Here is a 21,847-nt window from a genome sequence, read left to right as displayed (position 1 = left end):
TTTATTAAAAAACGAAATAAGATTTTTTTTTATTTCGTGAATATATAAATGTTTTTATAAATGAAACACAAATATATATATATATATATATTCATCCTATTTCATTGGTACATGAATGAAATATATATATATATATATATATATATATATATATATATATATATATATATATATATATATATATATATTCCTATTTTTTATTTTCCTATTTCGTTTTTTAATACACGAAATGCAAAAACAAAAAAAAAAATTATAATTTCCTATTTCTTTTTTTATTCACGAAATATAATAAAAAAAACATCTATTTCGTGGATTGTGTCATGATATGTAAAAAACAAAATCATTTTTTTCACGAAATTAAAAAAAAAAAAAAAAAAAAAAAAGCTATTTCGTGGATTGTTCCACGAAATGCAAAATTTTTTAAAAAAAAAAGCTATTTCGTGGAACAATCCACGAAATAGCAAAAAAAAAAAAAAAAAAAAAAAAAAAAAAAAAAAAAAGAGTTGCTGCTATGAACAGTAACTGGGGTATTTCGTTGAATGATCAACGAAATACCCATTTGGGTATAAAAAAAAAAAGACAGCCTATTTTGGTCTAATTGCTGTAAAAATATGCCATTTTGGCTCCGGAATCCATTGTTTTTCATATTTTAGCCCTTCAAATTTGCTTTGAAATGTCAAAATCAGTCTCTACATGCTCAAAATTCCATTGATATCCCTTTCATGCTGTATTGTTCTACTAGTAGGCAACTAGGCACGCTTAATTTAAAGCAGATTTGGAAGATAAGAGATATATAACGATTCTTTGGACATGTTTATTTTGATTGCCCGATTGAGCTAATAGGGGTGCAGTAACAGACCAATTTGTCTTCACCAAATTGGTTCTTTTCCATTGTAAACTATTCCTTTGTTCGGCTTCATTTGGCTCATATCTGTTTTTGTGATTTTTCATTTCTTTGTTTTTACCTTTTAGTTATTCCCTTCGTCCCAACCCTTGATTAATTTACCATTTTGGGGGAGTCTTGACATATGCAGGTAATGACTATTACAGCACAATAAAATAAATATACCTAATTATCACATAAAGTCAATAAGAGAAATAACGATATATGATAACAGTGGACACCACTCAATTTTCACATTATTACACCAAAGTCACTATTTTTGTAATAAAAAAATTACTGAATTTTACGTACGTGAATATCACGAAAGTTATCAAATGATATTTGTAACCAAAAAGTCACCAACTTTAACTAAGTATCACAAAAAGTCACTAAAAGTAAATAAACGAGACGTGATAACAATTACAGAGTATAACATTATTTCTACGATACTTAGACAAAGGCAAGGTAAATGACTTTTCGCTATAATAAGGGAAATTGAGTGACTTAAAATAGTTTATTGACTAGAAATAAAGTAAAAATTGAGTCATCATCCGTGAAGTGTCCCCAATATTATGACACGGTTAGGCACAATGCACATGCATGATGTCTTACTTCTCATCTTAAAAGTCCTCGTGGAGTTACGATTTGATGCATGATCTTGTTTTGCTGTTTAAGGTTTCACCTAATACATGAAACTTTCTTGCAAAGAAAGTACTGTAATACAAGGTGCACAGTCTTTCTTTTTTGGGGGACAATTTTGGCCAAGCATATCATTTCAAAATATTTATTAGAAGATTACATAACTTTGACAGAAATAGGCATATTAATGATCGACCAGAGTCCCCTTCACAAAAGGCAGATAAGGGGTACCCTCTAAATCTGAATCAGAATATCCACCATGGCCTCCACATCAACATAAAGATGTGGTTTACAACTTTGGACATCACCAGCCAGCATAATCCAAACTTAACAAAGAACACTACAAAGTGGGCTGATTGTACAAATGGATGTTACAACTGGAAATCACACATGGTACAAATTTTATATTTTTCCTTTCACTAACTACATTTAACACTAGCGAATATTATAACAGAAGCATCTAAACTCTATGAATGAAGGATAAAACAACGAATGACGACGGTGAGGCAAGAAGAAGATAATAATTGTCCAATGTGCAAGAGCTTCCTGCATCTCCTTGATTCTGATGAAGAGTCACACAAAGATGGTGCAACAATCTTTAGGCAACTCTAGGGAAGAGAGAACTAGTAGTATGAACTAAATCTTCTATTTGTTCTTTCTATTCACATGCCAACTTTGTGTCAAAGCTGCTCAAACAGATGGCGAAAGCCTGAAAGGCAGATAGAGGATACCGATAATCCATTGTAAACATATCTTTGCCAACCTTACCAAACTGCAAGATAATCTTGTCATGATCTGATGATGATGACTGAGGAGCCGGTTGTGCTGGTGTTGGGGCACCGGCTGCACGCTGTGTAGCAGCAATCAGCTGGAAATTCTTGACAGAAGCGACAGTTACCCTCCCTCTGAAATTCAGACACCAACACTGAAGCTGTTCATGCCATCTAGGTGCCTTGTTTCGAAGAACCAAAAGTCTACTCTTCGCTTCTTCATCTACTACTTCACTTGGACCCCCAATATCTGAAAACCGCGCGCTGTTGAATTCCGTTGAAGCATCGATTGATTTTGAGAAGGACATGCTCCTAAATGAGTCTTCAAGATCGGGTGGGAGAAGTTCAGGTTGGCCTGGAACAGTGCCCCCGGGTTCAAGGGCCGAGATAGGGATTGAGTGCATGACACAATTCATCCTGCGGGGCCCCCTGGTCCCGAGTACATTCAGTTCGTAGCTAACCTGTGCAATGTTGTAGCTTCCTGTAGGGACTTTGGGAGAAACTTTCTTGGAGTAGAATCTCCGGCTTCCACCAGGTGGAGGAATACTAGAACTGTTGTATGGTGGCTGGGTATCATACATTATGAACTTCGTGCCCAGAAAATTTGACCTGAAAAGAAGAAATAAAAACAGTTTAAAAGCCTTTTACAATTGGCCTGAATCGGAAACTTGCATCAGAAATTATCACGTCTATGACCCATTAAATACTTATTTCCAGTTCAAGCTAACAGCTAAATTCATACTAACAAACTTCATCACATTAAACATAATAATCTTCGCATGTTTAACAATTTATTCACCTTTTATCCAAGACAAGTCAGGGCATAAAGAATTGAATAAGTTAAGGAATGTAACCAAATAGGTCATCAGGACAGGTTCACTATTAGACACAACTGGAATGCTCCATTCGTTACCCACCATAAGAATTTATGGCATTGTAGAATGATTTTATAATAATTTTTTTGGGTAAGCATATAAAAGAGCAAACAGTCTCAAATCACCAATGCGCTCACAATATTATTCAAAGCCTCATTCCACAGTCAAAAGGGATAGAATCCAAGATGACGACTTAATTAGTTTCTTCTGTACTCTCTTTTGTCAATTAGAAAGTTCATAAGATTTCACTAATTTCCTCCCACCATTTAACTCTCTTTCGTCAGATAGAACCTTATAGATCCTATTCTCATCATCTCACAGATGCTACTTTGTAGATTTCTTGAGCCATTTTAATCATTTATGATATCGTTCCTTTTGCCAAAAAACGATAGTCTTTGACAACAAAACTAGGAAAATTAAGGATTTGAACTCTCTCAAAGCATACTTACCTAAGTTTTCCAATGTAAGAGCTGCTTGACCTTGATATGTTATCTGCATTCATAGAGATGATGTACTCTGTACAAGTGGTCCTCCGATTACGCTTTGCAGAAAGAAGAAACTTGCCATTTTCTACAAGCAAGGCTGATGAACACAAAAGGAAAAAGAAAATATCAGCAAACATCAGGCTTCCCGGTTTTAATGAAAACAAGGCAATATTTGTATAAACTTAAAAGGGAAATATCAAGAAGCTTCCAAAATGGTTCTGAACCATTAACTAAGAATCCTTTTACACAATTGACAAAGCATATTCAGTGAAAATCCGCAACTCCCATAACCAGAATAAAAAATTCCCGCTCAAACAATTGAAAAGCAGAAAAAAGACATTCTTCTGTGAATTGTGATCTGAATTTTCTGTCTATTAACTGTGAAGTTCTCCTAAGCAGACAAACATATAGGCACTAAAAATCAACCCCTTCACAAGAACTGCTTGATTCCATCTTCCACTCTGTGGAACAAGGGAATTTTATGTAAATCGTGGTGCATTACTTACAGTGAAATGATTCTTCTGTCAACCCTCGGAAATGAATCCAATCAAATCCAACTTAGAAAACAAAACCTTTTAAAACCTAAATGATCTAATGCAACAAATGGAAACATCAGATGACTATATGAAGCTTACAGATGAGCAAAAGATCTGCCCTAAATCTCACAAGCAAATTAGACTACATGTCAGTCAGCAGAAAGCCAGGAAGATAAACTTACCAGGACTAAGGCAAAGGAAAAGTTGGTAAGTTAAATTAGCTTTGTCCCTCCGGATGAAGCATTGGATGGTTCCATCCCGAAACCCAGGCTGCAAAAAAGGAATTGGATAACAAACATCACTACAATGATACAGCTCTCATCTTCCACCATAACCTTATAAAACAATAGAGAAATGATAGCAACATATGCTCCACTTTGAAAAGGAAAATCACCTGCTTAAGAGAGATGGGAAAGGTCAACTTTCCGGAGAACTCGGGACGCTGAACAATTTCTCTGCACATCTCCCTCCATGAGCGGCAAACAGCTGCACATGCGACAACATGTTTACGAGCAGGCCAAGTACTCTCACTTGCCTCCAATCTTTTAATTACATCACGAAGTAACTCTGGTGGGAGGCCTGCCCAACAACTACTCTGAATGACTATAGTAGGCTGGTCATGCAACTCATGGACAGCACTCTGAGACTTCCCTCTGTTATCGAAACTCCGCCGCCTAGATAAGTTTCCAATACTATCCCTAATATCACGAACTATACTGCGAAAAGACATTTACTGGACCAGAGCAAGGCTCCACAGGTTACTTTTGGAGTGATGGGCTCGAGTCTCCGACAACCGTGCACATTAAATATACCTGAAGAGGGAGTAGGGTATCAATTCAAACTATTCTGCATACCTTAATTACAAAGAAAATGAAGAGGAAAACTACAAAGCAAGAAAAGAAGATTCCTGCAAAAGAAGTCATATAAAGCAGTCCAAAACTAGAGACTTTACTGGAGACCACTTTCCTGCTTGCAAGACAACAATAGGAAGCAAGTCTACAACACCACTTCATCATTTAGAAAAAAGTTAATCTCACAAAAATTTAACCCCCTTACCACACTAAAAAAAAAAAAAAACTTTACTTCTAATAGCCTTTTTTAATAAAAAATTCCCTTGGTTTGCCATATTTAATCTTGTATTAGCTACTTTCCTCTCAATTTCTATTCTACTAGGGAGGGGTGGGGTAATTACAAGTACAAGACACTTAATAGAAATTTGATATACCAAAGTATATAGCAATAGACCACCATGAAACCTATAAAAAAAGATATGAGAAGAGGCCAAAAAAAGAAACAAAGAACATATCTTGGCCTGAAAACATGGCCCCAAAAAAGGAGGAAATTTCATTTTCGGATACCTGGTAAGATATCAATGACGACAAACATAAAGATTTTTATTTTTTTGGTGGCCCATCAACAGGAAAGTGATACAGATAGATATATATCTATACAAAGAATGCAATTTCCTAAATAGTTCACAAATGTCACACTTGGGTTAATCTTGTTACTATGTTTCACTTTAAACAAAAAATGTTAGTGCACACAAATTAGGCTAGCCACAAAATAATCAAACAAAAATACTTTCCCATCTTCAAACCAAGAAAATTTCTACATAAAATCAAACAAAATTTGCTTAGGTAAAAACCCAAAATGGAAGTTTCAACAAAAAAGAAAAATTAACATTAAAGCACATATGAAACAAAGTATTTCAAACATAAAAGAGAAATGATTATCATACTTACCACAAATATTTTCTTGTTGTTGTTCTTCTATTTCTCTCTCTAAACTAAACTAAAGACTTGAAAGTATTATCTGATTCTCTCTCTTAATTCATTTCTACTAAAGCCTTTATTAAATCCTCTTCACGGGTCTAATTTCTTTGTCCTTTTTGTTAATGTGGAATATAGTTAACTGCCACTTGGTGGGGCCTTTTGAATTTTTCTTTTTGTTCTTGCCCTTAAGTTTCTTGTTTTAGTTTTTAATTTGATGATGATGATGTAATAATTCATTTTTAATTTAAAAGATAATACTCTCGTGTTCAAAATAACTGCAACTTAACCTTTTTATTTTGGTTCAAATTAAGGCCACTTACATAATAATAAAGAATGAATTAATATTATTTTTTCCGATTTGTCCCTATTTACTCAAGACAATAAATAGGCAAATGTCTTATTAACTAAAGATAATTTAGTCAAAATGCTTATTTTTTTAGAAATTAAGGGGTGTGAAAAAGCGTAAATGGACACTTATTTTGAACCGGGGAGAAAAGAACAAAAGCGCTTGTCTTTTTCTTTCTGTTGGTTTTGTCTTAAATGTTTTGATGCAAGGTAGTTTGTTTTATGTTACTACACTTCTAGCAAATTTGTGCTTAAGATCGACAAGAAAGAAGAAGAACAAGTTGGGACCCTTTTTTATTTTCAAAGATTGGAGATGAGTAAATATGACGTAAGATGATAAGAGATTAATTCATTTTTTAAAAAAAAAAGTGAATGAAAACGAGGTTTAATATTTTATGAGGTAAATATGCGACACACTTTGATTTGATTGTGGCGTTGAAAAAATCAATAATAATTCCTCTTTTTTTTTTTTTAAGAAATAAGATGGAGTGACTTGCCTTATAGCCTTACTTGTTTGGATGATTGTTACCTGTCGTGTTGTGTTGTTATTATAAATAAAAATTTATTTTGATTGTTAGTCCTATTTAAATTTTATAGGATCGTATAGTTAAATTGATCATTATGTAATGACGAAAAGTCTCATTTTATGTGACGATTGGTTTCGTGTGTGTATACTGCTAAAAATGATTTAAGATAACAATCAAATTTGTTTTGAAGGGTTAAAGATAAGTAAATCGTATTCGATCAAACCCTTTTTCTTGTGGTTAAATCGAGAAGTGTATGTAAATGCAAGAATGTAAATGGCATAAAATAAAGAGACAAGCTAGATAGAAATATAGTATGAAGCTTATGGTAATTTTGAAAGCTCAATAGTGGGTTAGGGTTACAAGTGTGAAAAATGAGATGTTCCTTCTTCGGGAAGGTATTTTATTTAAACATACTCCAGATTTTTCAACACAAAAGCACAAGTGAAATGACTGCTTCGCAGTACAAATGTCTCATCGAACAGTGACCCAAGACTCGAGACTGACTGATGAGACAGGGGTTATTGGAAATGCATTCCAACTGTAAAAGGAGTCGGGATCGGGGGAGAGAGAGCTCAATGCAAGGACTCTATTGTTTACTCGACCACATAGTATCCTATGTCTTGCAAGGTGGAATCGGCCCAAGACATACTTGTGAGGATGATGCGAGGGCGCCTCCAGCTTGTGACTACGAACTTTCCTGTTTATCTGGATCGGGCTGAAAAAATACCTTGGCGTGTCAATTAATTGTTCCACCTATCAAGCCCGATTTTCACCCCATACAGTGTGAGCACATCGTCATTTTATTTTTTTGGTCATTTTGTCTTTGCTTATTATCTAATAATCATATTTTACTATTTACCCTGCTTTTTTATGGTAGCTCTACTGTGCATCCTACTTTTCTCAAGGTTTATCCTTCAAATTGCTCATGTATGGCATTATGTAACGACGAAAAACAACACAATTTATCCAAATATTATATTCATCAATACAATTCAATACAATACAATACACAATATAACATAATACGATACATTATGAAGCAATATCTAACAACCATCCAAATAAGGTTAAGCAAGAATATGCTGAAATTGTATGTTATCAAGATTCCACATTTCTCACCTAATTAAGGAGTTGACATTAGTAGGTTTGAGGTTCTGTCAGTGTGTGTGATTCTAGAGCCCGTTTGGATAAGGTGAAAAAAAGTGGCTAAAAGTTATTTTATACATAAGTAGTTACGTGTTTGGATAAAAGTACTTAAAGGATTTTTAGAAGTAAGGGTAGTATTGGAATTAACATCAAATATAAGGGATAAAAGGGTAAAGTTGTTGGTCAAACCAAAATAAGTTGGTGTGGAGCAACTTCTTGGGTTTGGCTTATTTTAAGTACTTTTAACTTAATTTAAGTTGTTTTCTATGTTTGTCAAATACTCAAATAAGTTAAAAATGACTTATAAACTGTTACACCTCGGAAAATTTTCCGTTGGTACGCAAGAGAACGAACTAGTGATGAATATGAGTGCATGATGTGCATGAGCAAGAAACGACGTTGATGACCTTAGGCGAGATTTCGAAAGTATCCGATGTGAGACGAGGAAGTTGGCTAAGTTAAGATGAGATACAAAGTGAGCAATGCATGTGCATGGACGGGGGTGATTAAAATGAGAAGTCTAAGAAATATGGGAAGTTGCAGAATTGCAACTGCCCAGTGGTCGTATTGCAAAATACGGACCGTAAATTGCTATACGGTCCGTAAACTGGCAGTCGTAAACTGCCATGCAAAAGCTTTAGCTTTCTGCCAGCCGAGGAAATGGTTAAATACGACCTGGTGGACGGACCGTAAAGTGATTTACGGCCCGTAAACCATGGTCGTAAATCACCATGCATGCAGCCTTAAGTTTCTGATTCTGCTTAAGCTTAAAGACGACCACGAGGGACGGTCCGTAAACTGAAATACGGACCGTAAACCTCCATGGACGACCACTGTTCACCCAGCACAGATTTTTCAATTAATTAAATATGAGGATCAAGACTTGTCTTATTTCATTTCCACATTACACCACTTCTCTCTAAAACTTCTCTTTACATTTATTATATGAGTTTTCAAGGATTATAAGCCACCAATAACATTAAGACAAGTGAATCAAGGATAAGGGAATCATCAAGGATCATCCAAGTCAAGAAATGCTAATGGAGAAAAACTAGGGTTTTGCTCAAAGTGGAGTATTATTAACCAAAGCTTGTTCCTACAACTTCTAAGGTAAGATTCATGATTTTTACAAGATGTTTAAGGTATTGGAGAATTAAAATACATGGATTGTAGAAAATGTTGTCAACTAGGTCATGAATGGTGAATAGTGACATTTTGAGGAATAGTTTGAATTGAATTATGAATGTTGTTGTGTTACGATATGAATGTATTATAAATGGTACTAAGATCATGAACTAGAAACTTTAGACGAATAGACGAAGTTGGAGGTCCTGACCATAAATATGGGAGAATTAGAAGCAAATTGAGAAATCTAGATAATGTGGATGATGTGAACGACTAATGGCCATTGTTATAATATTAATGAAGGTATAGACGCTAGCATTGGAAGGAAACGTGCAAGTGTAAAATAGTCCGACGAAAAGGTATGTAAGGCTAACCCTTCTTTCATAAGGCATGGTTCTTGGCCAAATTTCTAATTCCTCTATATGAGTATGTTGTATTCCAGTGATTGACACTCCGAGCTCATAAGCTCACGATCCTTAACATGTACTACGATTGTACTACGCCCCTCATATGACGAGTAAGCCTAAGATATGGATGTAGCAATAATGACGATGATAGTGATGACGATGATAATAATAATGATGCTAAAGGTGCCTACGGGCTATTATATTCACATGTGCCTACGAAGGGCTATAATGACACCCCGAGCTTATAATGCCGGGTAGAATATATGTATATGGATGTATATATGTATATGATTATGTATAAAGTATGTATACGATTACGTAACGCGCGCACACGTCTGCAGATGGTACGGATAACCCTGAAGCCTTGGTAGGGCCAGGTAGAAATAACATTAAGCCTTGGTTGGCTAAGTACGTATGAAACACCGAACCTTATGGTCGGGCACGCTATGTATGTATATAAGTGTATGGCTATGCATATAATATGAATATGAATGTGAAAAGACTATGTATACGAATGCGAATAAGGACATGTGTACAAATATGAGCACAAGTATGGTACGAGTACTATTATGGAATACGGATGATGTCGTAGGTGTACAAATACGTATGAAAAATGGAAATTCCTACGAAAGGCAGGTAAGCGCTATGACGATGATATTATTATCTCCCCTCCTATGCTATTTCATATGTTGTTCATGATGCTTATTTATTGATGTTGCTCATGCTTTACATACTCAGTACATTCTTCGTACTGACGTCCTTTTGTTTGTGGACGCTGCGTCATGCCCGCAGGTGCACAGGGAGACAGACTTGATCCATAGCTGCCTATTCGGAGATTACATAGAGAGCTCCATTTCCTTCGGAGCCATATCTTTTGAGTACTCATTCTTTTGTGTATATAATTATGGGCATAACGAGGTCCTGTCCCGCTAATGTGATATGTTATACTCTTAGAGGCTCGTAGACATGTGTGTGTGTGGGTAGATGTGTTTGGCCTTGTCGGCCTATGTTTAGTATATCATTTTGTCGGCCACGTGGGCCCATGTACATTGATGTGGCATAGATGCCTATGATGATATAAATGGGTTGTTGTCCAAATGGGACTAGTTGACGAATGAATGGAGATGCATGTATAATTATGTGGCTCACCTAGATGTAAGTATAAGAGTAAGCTAAGAGGGTGCTCGGGTGGGTTAGCACCGGGTGCTCGTCGCGGCCCCGAGTCGGGTCGTGACATAAACTGATTTGACCAACTTATAAGTCAATCCAAACGGGCTACATATCTTTTCTCTATAAATCAAAAGTACATTTTGTTGTTTAAGATTGATAGGGGCTAATAGCACTTTTGCATTCTTAGTTATTGATAATTTTTTATTTTAATTATGGTGATATTTGATTAAGTACATTTAATGTTTAATAAATTAAAATGTGCAATTTTGATCTCTTTACTCGTGAATATTCACAAATTTTTAGATTATTAATCGTTCCTCCATTTAATAACTCATGTGTTTGCCTAGACTTGTTTGTTACTCTATATTTGATGGTAATACACTTCAAAAAATAAAGTAAATATAATCCTATATAAAAGGGTCAAATAGCACATTTTAATTAATCGAATGTTAATTGTATCGCAGCATAATCACAAGAAATAAAATCAGACATTACCAATAATTAATGGCTCAAAATTATACTGTTATCTCAATTTATGGTACTCACCACTCTAATAATTACTTCAAATTCTATCCTTATCGGTTTGTAATTCATAATTGGCATGACGTTTTGGCTTATACTGCAAAGCTTTTCTGTACTAAGTATTGTAATGAACAATTACTTAAAAGAATGCTTTACCTTTGAGTAGTAATCATTAAAGAAAAAAATTTAGAACATAGTTTTCCATTCTAATGATAACATTATTGTACAGGTTGGACAATTGGACACAAGCATATTCAATAATAGGAAAATATTTTCGACTTCATAGATGTAAAGCCTACTCTAAGCATTTTAAGGCAAGAACTAAAATTAAACTTTAATTGATTAGAGAGCCGAAGTCAGAGATTAGTTTCTTAGTAACATAACACTAGACAGTTTATATAAAACACCAATTGTTGTTAGTCTTGTTACCTATGTGGCCACAATTGTCAAAGAGTTGTTAAGAATGCTGAATGCATATATCTCGTGACACCTTATTTTATTCTTTTAAAAAAATTCTTCTTCACTGATGTGGCCAAAATCTCTCTCTTTCTAATTGGGTGATCAAAAGAAAACTAGAAAAAGCATAGCTTGTCTCTTTTCCTAAATTACAATCATCAAATTATTTGTACAAACATGACTAAGGTATCATCCTTTAGATTAAGAATATATCTGAAATCAGCTGAACTCAATAAGAACAAAAGTTTCACTAGCTTGAAGGTTGACCGTATATTATACATGGAGCCTCTAAAATTTTGGAAAAATAATGATGTCAAAGCTTCATATCGCCTAGTTTAATATTGGTTGTCTGCTTATCATAACTCTTCTAATTTATTTTTTTAAAGTTCAAGATCGATAATGTGAACAAGTTCACCCAGACATAATTAAGGTACTTTTACTTTGCTATAAATGGTCATGTAAGCACTTAAATAACAATAACGAGTCAAATACTTTAACTTTATCTTACTTATTCAATTCAATCTTGATTTGCTACATTTAATGTCATACACTCCCTTAAAATGAAATACTTACTCACATTCATTGTTGGTATTAAAATAAATAATTTAACTTCTAGAACCTCAAATTAAAGTTAAACAATGTTAATTAATCATAATTAAAAGTAAAATTTATTTGAAAATTATCTATTTGTTGTAATACCTAGTAAACAAGCTAACACTTGCGGTTGGCCAACCGTTTCCTTTTCCATCCGTTACAAGAGGGAAACTCGTCACAGAGTGGCGCATTAGACTTATCTATCAGACGTTTTTGGAAATGGCTTACTAGATACTTCGAAGTCCTTTATCCCAACTTGCTAGAGATGTGGCGGGTACTATCGATGTGAAAATCTTCTGTGGCACTCGTTTGAAAAAACATAAAACTAAAAATAAATTTGCAAAGGACGACAAAATTAATTGACACCTCTTAGTCCCCCTTATCTAAAAAAAATTCCAACCGTCAAATTACTTGTACAAAAATGACTAAGGTATCATCTTTAGATTAGGAATATATCGAAACCAGCTGAACTCAATACGAACTAAAGTTTCACTAGTTTGGAGGTTGAACACTAGTTTGGAGGTTGAACATACATGGAGCCTCTAAATTTTTTGAAAAATAATGATGCCAAGATTCATATCGGCGAGTTTAATAGTGGTTGTCTGGTTATTATAACTCTTCTCCTTTTTTTTTTCTTTTTTATAAGTTCAAGATCATAATCTGAACAAGTTCACCCAAACAAAATTAAAGTACTTTTACTTTGCTATTAGTGGTCATGTAAGCGCTTAAATAACAATAACGAGTCAAATCACTTTTAACTTTATCTTACTTATTAATCATAAGCTCTTATCTAAAAAGTTAAATTCAATCTTGATTTGCTACATTTAATGTCATACACTCCCTTAAAATGAATTACTTACTCACATTCATTATTGGTATTAAAATAAATAATTTAACTTTTAGAACCTCAAATTAAAGTTTAAAAATGATAATTAATCATAATTAAAAGTAAAATTTATTTGAAAATTACCTATTTGATGTACATACCGAGTAAATAAGCTAACACTTGCGGTTGGCCAACCGTTTGCTTTTTCATCTGTTACAAGAGGGAAAGTCGTCACTGAACAACACACTGGACTTATCTATCAGACGTTTTTGGAAATGACTTACTCTACATACTTCGACGTACATTATCCCAAATTTGCTAGAGATGTGTCGGGTACTTTCGATGTGAAAATCTTCTGTGACACTCGTTTAAAAGAACATAAAACTAAAAATAAATTTGCGAAGGACGACAAAATTAATTGACACCTTTTAGTCCCCCTTATCTAAAAAAAATTACAATCATCAAATTACTTGTACAAAAATGACTAAGGTATCTTTCTTTAGATTAGGAATACATCGAAACCAGTTGAACTCGATAAGAACTAAAGTTTCATCAGTTTGGAGGTTGAGCATACATGAAACCTCTAAAATTTTAAAAAAATAATGATGCCAAGCTTCATATCCGCTAGTTTAATATTGGTTGTCTGCTTATCATAACTCTTCTCTCTTTTTTGTTTTTTTGTTTTTTTAAGGTTCAAGATTGATAATGTGAACAAGTTCACTCAGGCAAAATTAAAATACTTTTACTTTGCTATAATTGGTCATGCAAGTGCTTAAATATAACGAGTAAAATCACTTTAACTTTATCTTACTTATTAATCATAAGCTCTCTAAGAAATTAAATTCAATCTTGATTTGCTACATTTAATGTCATACACTCCTTTAAAATGAAATGCTTACTCACATTCATTGTTTGTATTAAAATAAATAATTTAAAGTTTAGAACCTCAAATTAAAGTTAAAAAATGTTAATTAACCAAAATGAAAAGCAAAATTTATTTAAAAATTACCTGTTTTATTTACATACCAAGTAAATAAGCTAACACTTGCGGTTGGCCAACCGTTTCCTTTTCCATCCGTTACAAGACGGAACTCGTCACAGAGCGGCGCACTGAACTTATCTATCAGACATTTTTGGAAATGGCTTACTCTAGATACGTCGACGTACTTTATCCCAAATTTGCTAGAGATGTGTCGGGTACTTTCGATGTGAAAATCTTTTGTGGCACTCGTTTAAAAAAACATAAAACTAAAAATAAATTTGCGAAGGACGACAAAATTAATTGACACCTCTTAGTCCCCCTTATCTAAAAAAATTTACAATCATCAAATTACTTGTACAAAAATGACTAAGGTATCATCTTTAGATTAGAAATATATCGAAACCAGCTGAACTCAATAAGACCTAAAGTTTCACTAGTTTGGAGGTTGAACATACATGGAGCCTCTAAATTTTTTGAAAAATGATGATGCCAAACTTCATATCGGCTAGTTTAATATCAGTGGTTTGTTTACTATAACTCTTTTCTTCTTTGTTTTAAGTTCAAGATCATAATGTGAACAAGTTCACCCAGACAAAATCAAAGTACTTTTACTTTGCTTTAAGTGGTCATGTAAGTGCTTAGTATCAATAACCAGTCAAATCACTTTAACTTTATCTTACTTATTAATCATAAGCTCTCATTTAACAAATTAAATTCAATCTTGATTTGCTACATTTAATGTCATACACTCCCTTAAACTGAAATAATTACTCACATTCATTGTTGGTATTAAAATAAATAATTTAACTTTTAGAACCTCAAATTAAAGTTAAAAAATGTTAATTAATCATAATTAAAATTAAAATTTATTTAAAAATTACCTATTTGATGTACTTACCGAGTAAATAAGCTAACACTTGCGGTTGACCAACCATTTCCTTTTCCATCCGTTACAAGAGGGAAATTCATGACAGAGCGGCGTATTGAACTTATCTATTAGACGTTTTTGGAAATGGCTTACTCTAGATACTTCGACCTACTTTATCCCAAATTTGCTAGAGATGTGTCGGGTACTTTTAATATGAAAATCTTCTGTGGAAATTGTTTAAAAAAACATAAAACTAAAAATAAATTTGCAAATGACGACAAAATTAATTGACACCTCTTAGTCCCCCTTATCTAAAAAAAATTACAATCATCAAATTACTTGTACAAAAATGACTAAGGTATCATTCTTTCGATTAGAAATATATCGAAACTAGCTGAACTCGATAAGAACTAAAGTTTCACTAGTTTGGAGGTTGAACATATGTGGAGCCTCTAAAATTTTGGAAAGATAATGATGCCAAGGTTCATATCGGCTAGTTTAATATCGTTGTTTGTTTAACATAATTCTTCTTCTTTTTTTTTTTTTTTTTTTTTTTTAAGTTCAAGATCGATAATGTGAATGAACAAGTTCACCCAGACAAAATTAAAATACTTTTACTTGGCTATAAGTGATCATGTAAGTGCTTAAATAACAATAACGAGTCAAATCACTTTAACTTTATCTTAGTTATTAATCATAAGCTCTTATCTAACAAATTAAATTCAATCTTGATTTGCTAAGTTTAATGTCATACACTCCCTTAAAATGAAATGCTTACTCACATTCATTGTTTGTATTAAAATATATAAATTTAACTTTAAAACAGCAAATTAAAGTTAAAAAATGATAATTAATCATAATTAAAAGTAAATTTATTTAAAAATTACCTATTTGATGTACACACGAGTAAATAAGCTAACACTTGCGGTTGGCCTACCGTTTCCTTTTCCATCCGTTACAAGAGGGAAACTCGTCACAAAGCGGTGCATTGGACTTATCTATGAGACGTTTTTGGAAATGGCTTACTCTAGATACTTCGACGTGCTTTTATCCCAAATTTGCTGGATATGTGTCGGCTAATTTTGATGTGAAAATCTTCTGTGACACCCGTTTAAAAAACATAAAATTAAAAAGAAATTTGCAAGGGATGACTAAATCAATTGACACCTTTTAATCCCCGTTGTCTTAAAAAAAAACAAACATAATTTTTGTGCAAATGTCAATTTTATTCTCCAAGAAATTGCAGAACGATGAGTGTTAACATGCAAGAGTGGGGACCCTTTATTGGCACCGAAGAAAGCAAGTTAAACGGGTGAAACACAAGATTCCACCAACCAATTTTGGTCAATTTACAACCAGATTGCAAAATCATTCTTTTTTGTTTTTCTTTTTCCCATGCAAAATGTGAAAGGACTACGAAATATCAGATTGAAGTGGAGATTTGATCGATGTTGATTTTAACTGATTCAACTTTTTCGCGATTAAATTAAATTGATTAAAACAACCTAGGTTTGAAATTGAAATTTCGTTATTACAATATTTGAAGTCAAAATTGAATATTTTTTTTCTAATTTTTTAAATCTGTTCTTACATAAGGTGCTAGAGAAACGAAAGGGTAACATAAGAGTTGATCATATTTATTGTGTAGTAAAACTTTTATCGGCATTAGCGGACTTTATAATTTGATGGTTCCGATTGCATCATGAACTTACGCTAATATCTTTTAGTACTAATAATCTTCAGGGACTCAATTTGGAAAATTGTGAGAATTACTTATTTCAATTCCATATTGCAACTATTAAGTGATCTCATGGACAGAGTAATTTACGTTTTTCTAGTGAACTTCCTTTTTTTGCTTAAATTTTGGTGAACCATTTGTCGATAAGATACTACACTATCTAATAAATTACTAACCATTTATCGTTCACACATATTCAGACCTTATAATGATCATTATTAATCGTTTTGCGAGAGATACAATATTACGGGACCAAAAAAGATTATATGCTATATTTCCGGGTTCGACCCTGAACAACTGCATTATCGCGTTCCTTTTTTGAACTTGATCAAAAAGATTATATGCTATATTCCCGGGTTCACCCCTGAGCAACTGTATTTTCACGTTCATTTCTTGAACTTGATCAAAAAGATTATATGCTATATGAGTACGAATCATGTCTAGTGGCAACATTTTTCTTATTATCACACACTTGATCATTTTAATACACGTTTAAGTTACATGTCAGGATTAAGTAGGACACTCCTATTTAGTGTCACGCTATCGGTCGTTGTAATACACGTTTAGGTTACATGTCAAGAGTAAGTAGTGTGCTCCTATTTAGTGTCACACAATCGCTTATCTTAATACACGTTTAAGTTACATGTCAGGATCAAGTAGTATACGTACTCCTATTAGTGTCACACAACCAATCATTTTTATTCACGTTTAAGTTACATGTCTGGATTAATTAGTACGCTCCTATTTAATGTCGTAATCAAATTTAGATACTTAAAACAAGACGGATGTGAGATTTCAGTTCTTTGAAGGAAAAGAAGAAAAAACAACTTATTCACGATCTACTTTATAACTAAGAAAATATGCCAATACTCCCTACACCCGCACACCCACACCTACAAAGATAGCCGTTTTGATACCAAATAGTTTGGATTATTTCATTTAAAAAGTTTGTTTCATGTACGTTTAGGGTCACATTAATTAGATCTTTATAAAAATTAGTTCATAGAACTCAAGGCGGACCAAGAAAAGATAGATGGTCAATACAAAGATGGCTTGACCAGGTCAAAGTTTGACCCTTGGTTGCTTGAATTCAAAGTTTCAAATTCAACACACATTTTTTCAGAGTTGGTCGCCTTTTCTTTTGTTTACAGAACGAAGCAAGAAAAATAGGATTCCAACCACTTTTTGGTCCTTTCTTATACATTTACTTAGTAGTAGTAGATAAGAAATGCAAAAGTCTACCAACTACTTCCTCCATCCTAAAATAGTTATCACGTTTCGCTTATCGAAACTCAATTTAACTTATAGATTTAGTTAATTTAATATTTTAAAAGTAAAATTTAGATATTTAAAATTTTTATTGAAAAATAGTATAAGTTCCAATTCTTCAAATATTAATATGGTCAAAAAGTACATCTTAAAGTGTTGGTCAAAGTTGATGTAGTTTAACTCGTAAAAAATGAAACGTGATAAGTATTTTGGGACGGAACAAGTAACAACCAAAGGAGAATCATGAATCAACTGATGGCATTTTTGGACAATCGACTTCTCCAAGATCAAGCGCCTTTTTTTAATAAAAAAAGAAAAACTTTAAATTCTTAGAAATTAAAACTGGATACAAAATAACCCACATACAAGTGGCTTCAAGGGAAAATGTGGGATTAAATCCGATGATAGCTGTTTCTCAAGATGGTTCTTGATTTTGTTTCAAACTTCGAATAAGAACCCATAATTTTTTTTAGAAGATGTGCTTTAGTATACATCATGATGGTCTACTTTCAATTTAAAAGGAGGACAATTTTATCATACACATTAAAGCTGCCACCCCCCCCCCCCCCCCCCCCCCCCCACCAAAAAAAAAAAAGAATTATGCATACATAAAAGTTGTTCCTTTTTATCGCTCGATGTCAGATATTCATATTGAAGTTTCGATTAATTTAAATTTGTCCCGCGTTAGGCCTGTTAAAAGAAAACTTATTGTAAAAACTTTTTCCATTTTAATGGCTTAAATTCAAAATATCCAACTAAAAATATAAAAATCATATTTATCCCACCACATACCGTAGTTGGGTTGCATGAAGAGCGTACTATGCCTTTTTGGTTACAAAAGTTTCTGGTTTCTTTCTTTTTCTTTGTTTTCACTAAATCTCAATGGCATTAGCTCAGCAGATTATATGCCCCCACCACTTAGACAATAAACATTAAACCCACGTTTGCGTTATTGACTCTCTTTCTTTTATATGGTTAAAAATATGTTCAAACAACATTTCCTTATGTCATATGGTAAATAAATAAATTACAAGGAACACAATTTTGAAATCACAAGATTTGGTGCTGAACCAGTTAGTAACTGTATACACACGAAAATACAATCTAGGACTAAAGAAAATTGAGGATTCAAATCTTACATTTAGTTGGGATAAAGAGATTTTGCATATTATCGAGGATTCAAATATACTCTTTCTCTCCTTTTATTTTTGTAATCAGTTGTTTTTCTTTTTTGTTGTTTTTGTTCCTAATTGCTCCATAAATCAGGTGGAGAATATTTTGCTTAAAGCATAAAACACTGCGAAAAGACCCAGACTAACCTGGTTGTAGTTTATAGGTATGACAAAACCTACAAGTTAACTAACATAATTACCAATTTCAAGTGATTAAAACAAACCAATAAAGTGCTAATAATAGCATCATTATATCAACTATGGTCGATGATGTTAGGTTGGAGATTCATATTAGTAATCCCTTCAAGCAAAAGAATCACTCTTTAATCTGCATACCCCTACAAAAGAATGTATTTTTCACTTTTTAATGAAAAAGTGAGTTTCATTATTATTTTTTGGTTTAAGGTTCATGATTATAATACTTTGACTATATTGGACTATCACTAATATGGATATTTCCGAAGAAAGAACCTCTTGTTTTCATTAGTGTCGTACTTATTTGTATATTATGATTTGTCTGTTTAAGCGATGATTAAGGTTAGGTAGAAAAGGTTGTTCTCTTTTACATTTCATCTTGTTATCTTGTGTTTGGAAGCTAGTGTTTGAACTGGTTAGTCTTTATATAGAATTTGATTCTTTCCCAATTGTAAAGATAAAGATAATTTCAAGATTAAAACTCTACTTGTACTAAACCATATCGTAATTAGATTCTTAGTGTTCAAATCTGGTTTAGTATTGATCAACTTTATCCTACCTGGTAAATACTACTAATTATTCGCAAAAATTGTTTACACCAAAGCAAACAATAATCTTAATGTAACCTAAAATAAAAGTGTGGATATATACAGTGGCGAATTCAGGATTTTGGATTTGTGAGTGCTTAACTTTTCTTTGACGTAAAGTTATTACCAATCACATAGTATAAGTGTATAACTATTTGAACACGACGGTGAAAAATGTTAATGTGAAAACTCATATTAAAGTTATGAAAAATGTGAATCCGTGATGAAAAACACAATTGACGAGATTTTTTTATTTTTTTTTGGTGATTTTGCGGTTCTGGAAGAACTGTTCGTCTTTAGAAGTGGTCAAACCTCGAAGTCATTTTTTAAGTATATTTTTGTTTTTCTTTCTTTGCTATAGAGAATTAGATAAAGTAAAAAAGGAAGTAAAGAAGCAAACAAGGTAAAACAAAAGCCAATGAAAAAATTATATGAAAAGAAATTAAAGTAGTATTGGGACAAAAAGTTAGTACCAGAAAAAAAAAAAAAAAAAGGACCTAATTCGGCTAAAGCAAGAAAATAGTTAGCTTGATAATAAAATAAGAAGAAGGATTAGTTTGACTAGTTAAAAATAGCGAGAATTTAACTCTCGCCTCCGTAAAAATTCGTAAGGCATTCAATATATACCCTTTTTTTCACCAAAGCACCCATTAACATTTTATTTCATGGGTGCTTGCTCACTCTTTATATAGTACATTTTTTAAAAATTTTTATCTATTGTACATACATACTCGTGCCCAGGTCAATAAGTGGTCAAGCACCCAAATTTAATATGTAGATCCGCCGTTGAATATATATCACTTAATCATAGTTAAAGATAAATGTGTGATTTAAAGACACATGTCTTGCCTTCATTAAATTGCTATAAATATGAGATGAGGGAACTTTTTTTTATTTTTACCATCCTACCTTTACTTCGTGAGCTAAATGGTTGGATTAGCCATATTGCTCGTATAGGGAAAGTTTATGTTTATCAATTCTCACCAACTTTTGATGAGTCAAAATGGGGCGGCATGAATAGCAATAATTCGTACGATACAAATCAATTTCCATCTGAAGTATGATTATTGTTATTGTATCAATCGTCAGTAAGTTTGTGGGAAAAATAAATAGGTCTCGCTGAGCTTTGAATTGATATTTTCTTGTTTCACTTCAGTCTTCCCACATGCTTTGGGTATTAATAATGAGATGTTTCAAAAAAAAGTTCTACCTCAACTTACAAAATAGTTGGTGATTTTATCTCATCTATTTAAGTTTTGGTGAATGATTTAAATTATTCGATATTTTTACTTGCCGAAGATAGCATGTACCTCATGAAATTAACTTAGATGTGCATAAACTAGCTAGGACACTACATATTTATTTAAGAAAAAGAGTTGCTACACATTTTATTTTCTTCTTTCTCCCATACATAAATTTAAATGTCAACATTACTATTCCATAGAAGCTGATGCAAATCTTTTCTTTCTTCTCTAGTATTTTCTAGTTCTCTTTTCTTTCTTCTGATTCATCGATTATCCTTTTTCTTGATTATTAGGTAAGTAAGGAGATTTGGAGGATCTATTAAATAATTAAAAACAAAAAACAAGCATATGGGTTACACAACATACGTGGCTTTACGGTCACTCCACTTCCCTTTTATTTAGAGTCAAATGCTGATCAGCAAATCCTTGCCATTCACATTATTTATTGTTGGCCTTTTAATTTATACATCAAGATTTTTTAAGAAATTTCTTTCGAAATAGCCATCCTCTTCATAGATATAACTTCTATTTCTTTTTCACTAAATAACATTATAGTATTGGATGTGTGCTAGATGATCTAAAACTGTCATTGTCGTCACAGCTATTGTAATACTATCAGATAAAATATGTGCTAAAAAAAATTAAACTTCAACTTAGTTGTTTGAACTCAATATATACTATATATGATCAATTTATTAATGCTGGCTGTCCACT

General features: G+C 32.8%; 1 protein-coding gene across 4 annotated transcripts; it reads right to left on the bottom strand.

Annotated features, from left to right (window-relative positions):
• Positions 1-1,653: 1,653 nt before the first annotated feature.
• LOC132627325 (tubby-like F-box protein 8) lies at positions 1,654-6,062 on the bottom strand. 4 transcript variants are annotated; one of them, XM_060342598.1, is made up of 5 exons: positions 5,931-6,062; positions 4,583-5,000; positions 4,371-4,458; positions 3,617-3,749; positions 1,654-2,901 (listed from the first exon to the last, which is right to left on the bottom strand). In XM_060342598.1, the coding sequence occupies exons 2-5, from the start codon at positions 4,916-4,918 to the stop codon at positions 2,181-2,183; spliced, it is 1,278 nt and encodes a 425-aa protein (XP_060198581.1). In that variant the 5' UTR covers positions 4,919-5,000; positions 5,931-6,062; the 3' UTR covers positions 1,654-2,180. The 4 variants fall into 4 exon arrangements, with proteins under 4 accessions (XP_060198581.1, XP_060198583.1, XP_060198584.1 ...); XM_060342600.1 differs by lacking the exon at positions 5,931-6,062 and adding an exon at positions 5,547-5,659; XM_060342601.1 differs by lacking the exon at positions 5,931-6,062 and adding an exon at positions 5,414-5,509.
• Positions 6,063-21,847: the final 15,785 nt, after the last annotated feature.

The sequence above is a fragment of the Lycium barbarum genome, chromosome 2 (assembly GCF_019175385.1).
Source record: "Lycium barbarum isolate Lr01 chromosome 2, ASM1917538v2, whole genome shotgun sequence".
Taxonomy (NCBI): Eukaryota; Viridiplantae; Streptophyta; class Magnoliopsida; order Solanales; family Solanaceae; genus Lycium; species Lycium barbarum.
The sequence above is the reverse complement of the archived record's forward strand: the minus strand, read 5'-3'. Positions and strand labels throughout refer to the sequence as shown.